Source organism: Akebia trifoliata, chromosome 8, assembly GCF_017979445.1.
Source record: "Akebia trifoliata isolate Shusen 1 chromosome 8, ASM1797944v1, whole genome shotgun sequence".
Lineage (NCBI taxonomy): Eukaryota > Viridiplantae > Streptophyta > Magnoliopsida > Ranunculales > Lardizabalaceae > Akebia > Akebia trifoliata.
In genome coordinates, this window is record NC_141382.1 from 31,897,915 (window position 1) to 31,913,131 (window position 15,217).

Consider the following 15,217-nt stretch of genomic DNA (forward strand, 5'->3'; position numbering starts at 1 on the left):
AGTTATGTTAAGAAGAGTCTGACTAGCCTTACTAACATAGTGAGGAAAAAAGGCCTCAGTAAAAAACGCATCCACCATCCAAAAGATCAAAAAGACTTTGAGATTTGTAAAACAAGTCCTTGATATTTATAAAAAAATCTCAAGGTATTGTTAACGCATCTCCTCGAGATCTTTTTTCCTACCTTAGTAAGGAAATGGTTTCTCTTATGTTTACCCACAATTTTAATTATTACTAAAGAAACGGGTGAAACAAACTTAAAGTTACCCATTAAAAAAACGACTTGTGAAACAAAAACTTAAACTGTCATAGGGTAGAAAAGTTTATACCGCCTAGTAATAAACATAGCCCAAAGGATTATTTGTACAACTTCCCTAGGGATCCAATTCTAGGAAATCCCAAACTCAAAATAGGGTCTAGAAAATGTATATATAAATGGCAAATAGAGGATCACAACTGTTTTATTTGTTTGAAAAACAGCGGGATTGCTGAATTTCACTACTAAATAGAACTTCACATAATACTCAAAATGCATATATAATAATATTAAAATGGACAACCAGATTAAAAGTTAACAAGATATGGTTGGATTTCACCGATTTAAACATACACACAAAAACAAACAAACAAACAAACAAAAAGTAAGAAAGCGAACTCACCACTTGACATTGAAGAAAGCAGTGGACTTGCTGCATTTCACAAAATAATATTTGGTGATTCAACATCCGAAAATGAAGACTCCTTAGTTCATTCGAGATAAAACACACAAAAAAAAATACATATATATATATATATTATGAGCTTGAATGGAAACAATTTGCAAACCACCATAAAAGAAAAAAGATTGTGTCCTTACAGACATGAATTAATAAGATTACATGAAAGCTGATTCCTCAATGATAGTATAAAGAAGCTTACAGCAATGTGGTTGGTGATATTATCACAATTGATAATCTAACATAACCATTGCATTGATGTACTTTTTACGTTTGTAGAGTCTGCCAACAGCCACATTGTTAGGAGTTCATGAGCCGTTCCATTACCAACTCCACCACCGCAGGAGCATCCACAGTCACTGCCACTTTCACTGTGGGTTTATTAGACCATTCAGTGACTTCACCAAACCTGATTCATTTTACTACGTCAAAACATTTATAACCGATTTAAGGATACAAATAAATCTTTCCTATTTTAATGAGAGAGGGCAGAGTAGAAGTGGTTCAACACCAAAACTTGGATTCTATAAATGCCCCCACCTTAACAATTAAACTTAATATAATAAGGGTCATTTTGGTCAAAAACCAATAAAATTCCAATCACAAATCCCTAACTTCACATTGGTTATTTTTCAAAATTACAAAAATATCCTTTTTTACTATGCAATTCATCGAAATCGCCCTTTGATTAATATTTTAAATTACAAATAAGCCCTTCAAATTCATGTGTGTTTGCACATGCCACCCACAAGTATATATAAAGGCAAATCTAAATTACATGATTATAGGTTAGAATATGTAAAATGTGCATAAACTACTATTTCCTGATGGACCCAGTGAATCAATTATAACCTCATGCACATGTGCCAAAATACAATGGGTTTGTTCTTCACATCAAGATTGGAAAAAAAAAATCCTCAACTATATTTGTTATCCAAGAGAACAAAAATAGTCTCACCTTTTCATTGTGTTATAAAAAATTGTCAAGCCCCTCGTTATTCCATTTGTCTGGACTCTTACAACACCCTCAGTGTAAGTCATCAATGAAGGATTTACTGCTGCAAGAATAGTTGTTGGATCATGAAGGTAAACACCTGCAACAAATCCAACACTTCCATCATCAACATATTATAAAATAAAGATGAATGTATCGCTTCGATGGGCCCCATCCACTGACCTTTTGTATTATATGCATGGTGGTGATATGAGAAATAGACTTCTAAGATCTTGCATAAGTATTGAGCAAATTTCCCCTTGGACTGTGCAAGTTTGTCCCGATCAGTATCTGCAATGTGCAGGACAGAGGTTACAAAATTAATATTAAAAAAATAAAAATTGAAAACGAAAAAAACTAGTTTTAGGTTTTTTTCTTTCAACCATGTTGCTGTGTTAGAACCAATGTTGTGACTTGTGAAAGTAAAATGTTATCATGGAATGTAATCATCAATTAGGTCACCTTAATATCTTTCATTTGTTTTCTTCTTCCTCATGTGTAAACTCTTGCTTATTTGTTACTTCATGTTATAAACAAAATCTATTTGAATTTGTGTATCACATTGTTCAGACATGTATCCACGGCATGTTAGTTTTTATAATGTTTCTTTTTTTTTTTTTTTGATTGGCCGTTAGTTATAACGTTGGAGGAGATTTGTCAAGAAAAAATTGCTAGTATATAAATCCTCACAATAATTTCTCAGTAGCTTTGTTCCATACTTCATTGAGCATAGGTGAAACGCCTAATGGAAAACCACTTTTGTCACCTTTTTTGAAAAATTAACACATAAATAAGAAAAGGAATTTGATAAGAAAATTTACATTTGTTTTCGACTTGAATCAAGGAATTTGATAAGATTTGAGATTCTAATCATAAATCATAAGAAATGATGAACATTTTAAGACTATTCTCGATAAGATATTGGTGGAGGCAAACAAGGTCGTGAAGGAATTCTGATGATGGTTGACAATGATGAGAACAAGAGACAAATATATGGGAGTGGGACCTAGAGCAAGACCTCTAAAGCTGGAGCAACACCTTCGACAAAAGGTTCAGCAAGACATGCCATCACAAACTATTCTGTCAATGAATAAAACTAACTGTGATCAAGAAGTGTAAGAGCTTCATGGAGAAAATGGGGCTCAGAGAAATAAAAAAGCTTCCCAGGACATGCCATCACAAACTGTTCTATCAACCATGAATCCCATGCCCATTCATTGTGAGCAATCGAGTTGATATTTAACATTATTATCTGTATTACTATATGTTTTCATGTCTACACAAGTACTGAAAGTAAAAAATATATGAAATAGCTAAACCAAGCATGATTAATAAACTGGGCAACATGTGATTGTAAAAGGGGTACCTGTCAAAACAACTTGATGGGTAACATTTATTCCGATTGCTAAAATGTCTGCCCCACTTGTGAACACAAGATCAGCAGCATCCGGATCGCCAAAGATCTGATTATCCCAATCCACATTCCAAAAATAATGGTAAGATAAACCATCCATAATATAAAATGACAAAAAATAAACCCAAATTCAAGAAACTCGAGATCATATTAGTTAATAGGATCGTAATATTTTCTAGTAGAAACTCTACAGGGGAAGCTCAATCAGAAAGCCAGAAAGAACTTGATTCAAGAGAGCTCTCTAAGACAGAACCACACAACTGATAACCATCAGAAATGATTCTGTAGACCACTAAAATAAGGAAAAAGTAATGCTGGGGCACAATTGAGTACAAAATAGCCTTTTGTGTTGATACTGAAGTCCATGGCAATGAATAAGAACAGTCTATTCATGGGTTTCACATTATCTACCTTTGTGTTAACTCTATGTTCGACAAGTTATTGCATGACAAAAATTGGGGTGCCAGAAGTGCATGAATACCCCAAAGTAAAAATGAAGAAAAAATATGTAAAGATAATGACAAAGGAGAAAGATTAGTCACCTAATTGGAATATACAAACCAAAGATGTATATAATGGAGAAACACATTTTGGATTAACCTCCAACTCCAAATGCTAACAACAATCTCATGTCATGGGTAGTGGATCGGAATGAAGTAACCCATGCTGCTAGCTTCTTTTTGTACATTGTATTTAGATCTGCTATTGCCCGATTTATATATGGTTTGATTTAGACAGAAGGATGATCCCTCTAGAGCTTCATTATTTATTAGATTTTTTAAGCAGTTTATCTTAATGTACAAAGATTTATATAAAACTACTGATTATTAGGATGTTAGTGGAATCCCTGCTGAGCTTAGTAAACTCCAAAGCAATTCGATACTTGAATGATTTATCCAGGTGTCCAAGAGTCTGATTGTTGATTGGGTCAAGTCTTTGAGTGCTTTTCTCACACCATGTGAGTTTATCGACTTTTCTTTATAGAAGTCAATTAGGAGGTACACCTAAACCCGGCTTACCCTCCAACCGAGAAAAAAAAAGAAACCAAAGAGACAAACCTCACTGTCGTATACACTCATATGGCATACATAAATACACGCAATTTCTGAAATTGACAAGAAAGATAATGCAATATTTTAACTCATTCAATCTTTCATGAGTCCCTCTTCGCTTGCAGCATAAACCTCTGGTGACTCATGTCTACAATAAAATCTTCATGTTAGCTCCCTCTGGTTGTGTGTTCAAAAATGGGTGGCCTATCAACTTGCTGTGTAACCTGTTGGGAAACTTCCATGGGATCAGGATGTGAGACCGTAGGGACTAGTCCCATCCCAATATAATAATAATAATATACAATCAACTTATTTCAAAACATTGGACTCCGACACAAGATCTTTCTGAATGATTTTGACTTTTTTTCATTAATTCCTTCTTCTTCATTATTCTATATCTCACACCTACTAAAATTTTAAGAGTCTAGCAGGATTAAACTATCATGGATTTATTATGTTGAAGTAGAAACTAGGAATGAGTACAAAAGGCCAAAGGATCTCAAGTTGCATACGTTGGCCTCAGCTGCAGGATTTACATTCCCATTTACTGCAAAAGCACCACCAAGAAGAACAATCTGCCCAATCTTTTTCGAAAATTCAGGATCTGCTTGCATGGCCTGCACCAATAAGTAATCTAGTTAGCAATCATGAACTGGATTTTATAAAAAGCATGTGTGGAAAGGTTAAGAATCTAACCAAGGCAATATTTGTAAGTGGACCCAGTGCAACCACAGTAACTTTTCCAGGGTATAAATTTGCCTGCTGAATGAGAAAATCAGTAGCTGACTGTTCAATTGGCTTCCCTTTTGGTGGAGGGAAGTTCTGGTTTCCAAGCCCGTCCGTTCCATGAACAAAATCAGCAATACGGAGCTTTGTACCTTTCTTTACAAGAATAGAAGAAAAATGGAATCAGGTACAAAGTAACTGTAATTAATGAATAAATTATGTCATTGCATGCGTGTGAGAACTGTGTCCTATTTTACTAATGGTGGAAAGAACTACAAAAAAGAATATCTTTGAGATGTAAGCAAACAATTGAAAGATGTGAATCAGATAAACTTGAAAATTTGATCAACAACTTTGCCTTGAATGTCCAAAGTGGGCAGTGTAAAACATTTCAAGTTTACGGTTGGGGGGAAGAACCAACTAGTTAACATGTAAGACGTGTAGAGTGTTGTTCCCAGCTCCTAGGTTCAAACCCCACTTGAACCCAACTTCACCTTGCTAACCATTAACTCTTTACCCAAAAAAAAAAAAAAATTTATCAGCACTATAACCCATTTTACTAATAATGGAACGAAACTATAAAAAGAATATATTTGAGATGTAAGCAAACAATTGAAATATGTGAATCAGGTAAACTTGACAAATTAACTAGAAACGTGCATGGAATATCCTAAGTGGGCATTGTAAGACATTTCAAGATTATGTGTAAAAGGCATATACAATTTAAAATGTGTATCAAAAAATAAAAAAAATCATAGAAGGAAGTAGGTAAAAATACAAAAAGAAATAAGCGCTCCATGGCATCAAGAGGTAACAATGATTACGTACGGTGATTGTTACATGAGATCCTTCAGCCACTGGAATATCAGTCCTACCTGCAACCTCCAACTAAACAAGAAGTAAAAATATTTCAATCAGTTAAAAAGATAAACTAAGCCAATGTCAAATCTAGACAAATGCCATTATAAATCATGGTTTTAAAACTCGGTTTTGCGTCTCGTCTCGTCCTGGCCTGATACCGAGTCGTCTCGGACAAGTTTTCTGATACGTTTGAGACGTCTTGTTCAAAAAATCAAAAAACTGAACTGAGGTATTAAATCTCAGTCAAAAAAGTGACTTGTGAGTTGGTCACGTTCAGCTCCGATACCGAGTTAACTCGGGTGATATGTCTCAGTCTTAGATGAGTTTTAAAAGCATGTTACAAATACAATCAACAAATTACCAATTTAAAATGTATAATACAATACCAAATGCAAAGCATTCCTTGTGGCTAGCGTTGTATAAACATTCCCATAAATCGTTGTGAGTCCAATAACCTCCACTTCAGGCGATTGGAGTGCTAAAAATATTGCCATGGCATCATCTGTGTGCATCATCAATAGATTTTAAAAAAATTAAATTAAATAAAAACCCTAAAAGTTTCTACCTTAAACCAAAATTATAAATTAAGCTAATATTGAATCATGGTTTCAAATCTCATCTCTCAGTTTCATTCAAAAACAGATTATTAAATGCAAATCGTCTCTCACATTATCTTGTTTGATAACCGAGATGACTTGGGCAATATTTAGAAAATAAGGGCTAAGTCAGTAAAACTCAACTGGGTTTATGTATATATTCTAATTATGAGTATCCTCCAATCCACCTTCTTTTATATATAAAAATAATAATTATTGTTTCATATAAATGAATATTAATAAATAATGATTGTATGTAGACCGAGTTAAATGATTTATGTTATCTGTGAGACGAGATGACTAGGACGAGTCAACTTGATATCTGGGGCGAGACGAGACCGGACAAGACGAGTTACCGAGTTTTGAAACCATGAATTGAAGTAAGAAAAACTAAAACATAATTTGTGTGGGGGGCGGTTCATGGGGCATATGTAAAAACATATGAAAAAACAATGGTTGTTCAAAATATGGGTTAGAGGTTTTGGATTTAACTGATTTTTTGCGAGGATGGTCACTATGATGAGAAGATCATCCTCACAAAAAATCAGCTCAATCTGAAACTTCTAAATCCATCAAAAGTGATTTACAAATTATTGGCAAAAGTTGGCAAAAGAATCGAACGTCCACATTCTAAATCACTTTTAATGGGGTTAGAAGTTTCAGATTGGACTGATTTTTTTTTTTCAGATGATCTTCTCATCATAGAGATCATCCTCACAAAAACTCAATCCCAAACTTCTAACCCATATTTTAAAAATTTATTAATGTTACATTGTTTTTACATATGTTTTTTCATATGTCCCTTGATCCGTTCACATTTGTGTGTAATGAGTTTCTGACGCCCCCGCCCCCATCCTTTTAATCACAGAGAACCGTAGATCGGTTGCCTCGGGATACGTATAATCATAAAATTTTCTTGAGTATCCCGAGGCAACTGATCTACGGTTCTGTGATGGAGGCGTCATATTATCATTGACTCTTAAGTAATTCATTTTTCCTGTATGGTCATAGAAAGAATCTTGAAATCGTTAGATCTTTCAAATATAGAAGAAAATGTTGAATAATTTAAAGCTAATAATATTAGGGTTTTTTTTTTTAAAAAAAAATTTGAAATGAAACGATATTAAACATAAAATCGAAGAGAAATCTTACCGATTCCAGGATCTGTGTCAATGATGATCTTCTTCGGTTCTCCCATGGCGTCGATTTCACCAAATCAAATCCAAATCCGAAGAGATTGAAAAGAGAGTATCAGTGTTTCTGTTTAATAAAATAACCCTTACGCACTGGGGCGCAGGCTAATATAATATTTGTTTTGTGCTGGAGGCGTGGAGCATCCGTCATTAGTATAATAAGTAATAGAGAACTGCTATTGCCACACCAACTTTTACTAATCCCACATCAATTCCTATGAAATTCACCAAAGAAATTGCATATAGATACAGTTGGTGTGGCAATAGTAACTCTGTAATAATAATAATAAAACTCGGAAAATTACTTAATGGACCCTGAATAAGTAACTTCTTTCTAAATACCCTTAATTTTTGGGTAGTAATTTAATAATCTAATTAGAATAAAATTTCTTTTCAAACACCCCCTCAGCCCCATCTCCCTTGTAAATTGTAATATGATAACATGACTAACTCGGCACAAGCATCTTCTCTGAGGTTAAGGGAATAGAAGATAAAAGGCAAAAAAGTTTAAGGAGTATTATTGGAAAAGATAAGTGGAGGAAAGTCAATAAAATAAAATTATGTCAAATTATAGGGGTTCAAAGTGTAATTTACCCTTTAATATATGAAAAATAAAAAAGTGAGCTATTAAACATAACCTCAACACTTGAGGCAATGTTGCTTCATCACTAAATCATTGCCCAACTCAATGATATTATTGTTTTAAAATCGTGTTATCAAATATGCAATAAGTTGTTGTTGTTGTGATTGTTGACCCATTGCATTACTTGATTTGCCCTCAAAATCTCGATTGTTAATAGGGAATTTTCTTGTAATGGGGGTAAACTATGGTTAGTTTTATAGTTAAAGAACTTGAAGATGAATGGTTTTGAGGAGAAATTCAAAAAAAATTGTTAGAAGTTGAAGAAAAGGATATTTAGGTCATTTTCAATTAATATATGAGAAGTCCCAATCAAGAGGCAATATCATCAACAAAAAATTGAAGGGTGAAGGACAAAAATCGGAGGGAAGTGATGATGTGGGGGCAAATGGGGAGAGAAATGGGGGAGTGGGGACAAATGGGGTATGTAATTAGTTAAAAATAGAGGGGTATCTCAAGTTTTGTGGGGACAATTGCCCCCACCAGGTCTTTACTAGCTCCGCCCCTGATTGTTAAGGTGGAATTACATAGGGACTAGGGGCTGTGGCCCCATGAAATTTTAATTTTTTATAATATTATATCATGCATATTTATGACCAGTGGATGGAATTACATGGAGGCAAGGAGTTGTGACACCCACAAAAGTTTTATTTATTTATTATTATACATACCATAAGGTGGCATTTGCAAACATAAATGCATTAAAAAGACTTATTTATAATTTATAAATATTAATTAAAGGTGTTTCTAAAATTACATAGTAAAAAAAAGATATTTTTGTTATCTCAGAAAGAACGTCGTTACAATTCCGTGGGATTGCAATTTTATTGGTTTTCACCAAAATGATAATGGTAAAGATGATCCATTGTTTTATATAAAAATACAAAAAGTCTCAACTCTCATTGGCTTACACCTATTTTAACTTTTAATTATGGCTTTTAAAATAGAGCTACGTCGACTTCCTACAGCATAACAACACCACCTTCAATACTAAGTTTACATAGAAAACCATCAATTTCCTCGAATGTGCAACACTCGTATCTCGAGGGAATAAATCTATGTTTTCTATGCACATCACCACATCAACGACAGTATTGTAGGAGGTCACTTTAGCATTTTTCTTTAAAGTGAAGTTGAAAAAGAAAAGAAAAAAAAAAACCCAAGATTGAAGAAATTGAAACTTCGCTTTCCATTTAAAAAGCAAGATTGAAGAAATTGAAAGTTCGTTTTCCATTAGTTCATCAAAATTTCAACAAAAAAAAAAAAAAAAAAATCTTGGTTGATTTGATCTTCTCCTTGTACAGTTCTTAAAAAAAATTGATAACTTCAACTTCAAAGATTTAAGGAGAGAAAGAAGATTTACAAGTTTTTTCTATTCCTTTAGTTTGTTCTTCTTCTAATCATCTTTGATCTCATCGTGGGTTTTGATGGCCTCCAATAAACATAGGTCATGATGTGGAGATATGAGTAAAAGAATAAATTTGTGTGATTTTTGTAAGGTTTTGATGCTTACCATCAAACATGCCAGTGGGATGTGGGAAAACATAATATGATTTGTTTTTTTTACAGGAATTTTCATGTTATACATGTGGGGGTGGGGGCTTATGGTTTCCATCACAGATGTGAGTGAGATGTGGGATAAACAATTTGAGATTTTTCAATACATTCTTAACCTCATCAAGTTTTTGATTGGTTAGTGTAGTGGGTAAAAACTATAACGCATCTGGACCTTACATGTGCCTAGATATAAGCAGAGTAGAAAAACTGAGTAGAGCAGTTCTGTTATGTTCAATGTGGTATCTAAGTCAACCTAACCCAGACAAAGGGCAAGGAAGAGCATCTAACTTGTTTTGCACAGAAAAAAAAGTAGGGCAGGGTTACATATAAACACCAGGGCCCCCCAGACTTCTTGATTTCATGGGAGATCCCAAGAATCTTAGAGGACGATAATACGACCAACATGGACTCCTTCCAAATTAGGTAAGTTCCTCAAAAAATAAAAGTTCCCCTATGAAGATCCCTGAAAATCAGGGATCATGGAAAAAATTTTATTTTGAGAAGGTTTTTGGGAACACGATAAATAGAGGAGAAGACCCAAGGTAAAGGGGTCGATCATTTTTTAGGGAGCTTGGGAGTTCATTATTATTTCTTGAGGAACTAACTTAATCGTTGGAGGATTTTGGCAAGTACCACACTGTGCCACCATTCCATCGTAGGAGCAAGGATCATTCAATGGAACATCGAAGCTGAGTTGTCAGAGGTAACCATAAATCACATCTATATCTTTGGAGTCGTCTATGGGAAAAAAAATTAAAAAATTGATTCGATTTTATTTTCTTGTCAGAGAGAGAGAAAGAGAGAATTGTGAGATCAATTCGTTCTGGTAACGACTAACCACAAGCCCCTCCTGCAATTCCCATCACTGAAAACCAGTTGGTAACTCAAATGAATGAGGTGATGCAGAAAGAGATGCAACAAAAGATAAACGCTTTGGCCAATGAGAATATAGCTCTTACTCAACGTTGGGAGGCTCAATAGAATGACAATCACGAAGAAAACCAGCATCAGACTGCATATGTTGATGATAATGTCTCCTTGAATAGCAATGGCTCAAGGCCTGCCTGTGAGTAGGATGATGCAAACGATGTGGTTCCACTAGTCGTTCAAACATGAGCTCCAACAATTCAAACGGGAGTCCCAACACCTTTAACTAGAGAAGAAGTCAGGGATTTTATCAGAAGAGAGAAAAAAGTCATCAAAAGTGACAAAATTAGCTTGACAGCTACGTAGGCCATCAAAGGTACATCGGGATTTCCATTCACTGTTGAGATCCTAACCACCGAGCTATTTAAGAAGTTCATTGCACCAAGATTCACACCATTCATTGGAATGAAAGATTTGATAGAAGATTTGTATCACTTTAAACAACTCTTAACATTGTGGGAGAACAATGAAGCCCTATTGTGTAGCCTTTTTCCTATTAGCTTACAAGGAAACATGTTAACATGGTTCCACAAGATACTTAGTGGGATCATAGCTTCATTCGAGGAGCTTTGCTTGGTGTTTATTAAGCATTATATTGGCAATAAGAAGCTAGATGAAGACGTCGATATTCTACTCAGCATAAGAATGAACCCAGTAAAAAGTTTCTAAGATTTCACCAAAAGATTTAGAGAGGAGGCTATGTCAATGGAAAGTTATGAAGGGAATATAGTAGTAGTGGCATTAGAATGCTCTGCCTCTGAAATCTAACATGTCCAAATCTATATTGAAGAAGAAACCTTCGACGTTGGTCGAGCTGGTAGAGAAATACATCAGAGTCAAAGATGATCCAAGGAAGATAGCTAGCAAAAGGAAAATTGTCCACGCAATAGTGAAAACCAAGAAATAACAAGAACAGAAGAAAATGATACAAGAGCACTCGAGCAAAAAAGTAGAATAAAAAAAGAAGAGCACTTACTTCTTAATTTCCCCAAGCGAGATTCTACCAGTTATCCAAAACGAACAATACTTTGAGTAACCAAGAGCATTGCGAATGAGGATTACTATGAGTATCATAAGGTCCGAGCTCAAATGACAAACAAGTGCCAAGCACTCAGGGTTTCCTTCAAGGTTTGGCTAATCAAGGTCTCCTTGGAGATTTCACAGGAAAGATGAAACTAAAGAGAATGCTTGAGAGGCCACATAAGGAAAAGCAGTGCCGAAAACTCGAATGGGAAGGCGAGTAGGGTGGAAGATTAGTTGTAATCCACGTTGTACTCAAGAAAGACAAAAAAAAATCATAAGAAGAATAACACAGACAAAAGATTAAAAGTGCGTAGAGCAAAACATATAAAACATGTCTACTCTACTCAGAATGGATTAACAGACAAAAACTTTGTGGAAAGTGAGTTAACAGTGGCCTTCTCTGAGAAGTATTTGGAAGAGTAGTTTATCTATACTATGATGCAGTCATAGTTACTCTCCAGGTCGGCACCTTTACGTTGAAGAGGATATTGGTTGATAGTGGGAGCTCAATGGACATTTTGTACTCATCTGCTTTAAAAAATATGGGTCTAACTAAAATCATGCTCAACCTTGTCAGGGAGCCTCTGGTCGGATTGGATGGGATATCAAAACAACCCTAAAGAAGATAGTCATGCCTATCCAAGCAAGACCAATAACATTGATGGTGAAGTTCACGGTGGTGGACGCTTCCTTCCCCTACAACGTGATCTTAGGTAGGTAGTGGACTCATGAGATTAAGGTAGTCCCCTCGACTTACTATCAAGTCTTAAGATTCCCAACCTCTCAAGGGATATGGGCATTTGAGGTGACCAAGCAATTGTGCAGATCTGCTACCCACATGATGATCAATATCAAATACAATGGTGGTTGGTCGAGGAGAGTAGCCCCCTAGTCTGGACGACGTCCAGATGGTGGATATTGGAGATGGAAGACAGATAGGGATCATATTCGAGCTATAATTATAGGATAATGAAGAATTGGTAAGATGAACAAATACGTCTTTGCATGGTCATTAGAAGATATGCCTAGGATAAGCCTAGAGGTCATTAGCCACCATCTGAATGTATCAAATTAGATGAGGCCAGTCAAACAGAAGCCTAGAAGACTAGCACCACAACTTAAAGGGACTGTCAACGAGGAACTCAATAAAGTGATTAGGTTGGGTTCATTAGAGAAGTTCAATTCCTTAACTGGATAACTAACATTGTAGCAGTACCAAAGAAAAATGGGAAAGTCAAAGCCTACATAAACTTCACAAACCTAAACAAAGCCTACCCAAAAGACAACTTCCCAATGCCACACATCGATCAATTAGTGAACACAACAACAGGGCATGAGAGGCTATCCTTTACAGATGGTTACTCTGCTTATAACCAGATCTAGCTCAATAAAGGAGATCGAGAAGAAACAACATTCATAACTGAACAAAGCTTGTGCTGTCACAAAGTTATGTCGTTCGGAGTAAGAATGCAAAGGCAATTAGAGGCTAGTGACATACCTATTCAAAGATCTACTCGAAAAGAATATTGAGGTAGACATCAACAATCTAATGGTAAAAAACAAAATAAAGAAATAACACATAGGAGATGTGGAGGAGGTGTTTGCTCAGATCAAATAGATTGGGATATATCTCAATCCAAAATAGTGTGCTTTCACGGTAATCTCTAAAAAGTTCATAGGATTCCTAGTAAGCAAGTGAGGGATTGAACCTAATCCCGAGCAAATCAAAGTATTGCTGGAAATGTCATCCCTGAAGACTAAGAAACAAGTGTAAAAGTTAGTAGGGAGAGTAGCAGTCCTAAAATGTTCATCTCGAGGTCTTCAGATAAGTGCAAACCATTGTACCTATTGCTCAAAAAGACAACCAAGTTTGGGTAGACAAAAGAATGTGAATAGGCTTTTGGTCAGCTAAAAGAGTACTTAGGAAGACCTCAAATCCTTTCAAGAGGGAGAGGAACTCAAATTATATTTGGTTGCATCTTAATGTGCAATCAATTCAGTATTGGTAAGGACAGGAGTTGCCAAAAAGCAATCAATGTATTTTCTAAGCAAGACATTGACTATTGCAAAAACAAGGTACTCAAAGCTAAAGAAGCTGGGATTAGCCTTGGTCTACTCAGCTATGAGACTAAGGCCATATTTTCAAGCGCAGAGAGTGCATGTGATCACCGAGTACCCTCTCAAGACCATGTTAGGTAGAACAGAAGGATCTAGCAGAATGGCTAAATAGGCAATCCAACAAGTAGAATTCAGAATTGAATACATTCCGAGGATTTAAATTAAGGGCCAAGTGGTAGTAAACTTCTCAATAGAAGAAAGTGCAGAAGTTATAGTAGAAGGGTTACCAAAAGAAAACAATTTTGAGCTTGTAGAGTTGGAAACTGGTTGGAAATTTTTCGTGGATGGGTCATCAAATTCGGAAGGGTCAGGAGTGGGGGCAGTACTGGTTACCCCGAAAAACACGAGAAGTGAAAAAATGGTGAAATTAAGGTACCAAGCCTTGAATAACAAAGTAGCAATATTGATCGGCAATACAAAGCTAAATGAACTGGGGGTGAAACAAGCCATAGTTTACAGTAATTCCTAGCTCATCATCAATCATGTGAACGGGAAATTCAAGGCAAGGAACGAGATAATGCAATTGTATCTGAACAAAACCAGAGAACAATTGAGTAGAGTCGAATATATTTGAGTAACGCACATCCTTTGAGTAGACAATAGCCATGAATATGCCTTGACATTTATAGTCTCGATGTTAGTGACAACTGAGAAGAGAGAACTTTCACTCAAATTTTAAGAGAGGCCAGCTATTGAAGAGCAAGACCAAGTCATGTTCATATCATTAGAAGGGGATCCAAGTTGGATGGATCCACTAGTCAACTTCTTGAAGACAGGGTAGTTGTCAAACATTGCTTAGAAAGCTAGATAGATCAGAACAAAAGCCATGAAGCACACCATGCTCAGAGACCAGCTCTATAAGAACTCATATGGGGGACCACTATTGAGATACTTAAACTTGAAAAAAGTATAGTAGGCCTTGAAGGAGGTAAAAGAAGAAAACTATGGGAACCACTTAGGAGATAGATCTTTTGCACTCAAAATACTCTTCCATGGGTATTTTTGGCCTTATATTTAGAAAGATGCCCTTAGGTATGTAAGGAAGTATGACAAGTGTCAAATACATACTCACTTAATTTACCAACCAATTATGTAGTTGAATTCGGTATTGAATCCGTGACCATTTGCTCAGTAGGGAATGGATTTGGTGGGACCCTTATCAAAGGATCCAAATAACCTAATCTTCTTCCTGGTGGCAATAGATTACTTCACAAAATGGGCTGAAGTGGTTCTTCTAATTAAGATTAAAAAATAAAAAGTAAAGAAGTTCATATGAGAACATATCATATGTAAGTTTGGGGTACCCCAGACAATTGTATCTGACAATGGAAAATAATTTTTAGAGAGACAAACATGGCCTTCTGCCAAGAGCATAGGATCAGACAAACCTTCTCCACTCCAC

General features: G+C 35.5%; 1 protein-coding gene across 1 annotated transcript; it reads right to left on the reverse strand.

The window, feature by feature from the left end:
- Nucleotides 1-807: 807 nt before the first annotated feature.
- On the reverse strand, nt 808-7,673 carry LOC147396528 (putative uridine nucleosidase 2). Its single transcript, XM_086451264.1, has 9 exons — nt 7,510-7,673; nt 6,148-6,263; nt 5,729-5,788; nt 4,871-5,056; nt 4,687-4,791; nt 3,075-3,171; nt 1,892-1,999; nt 1,673-1,808; nt 808-1,123 (listed from the first exon to the last, which is right to left on the reverse strand). The coding sequence occupies exons 1-9, from the start codon at nt 7,553-7,555 to the stop codon at nt 1,015-1,017; spliced, it is 963 nt and encodes a 320-aa protein (XP_086307390.1). The 5' UTR covers nt 7,556-7,673; the 3' UTR covers nt 808-1,014.
- Nucleotides 7,674-15,217: the final 7,544 nt, after the last annotated feature.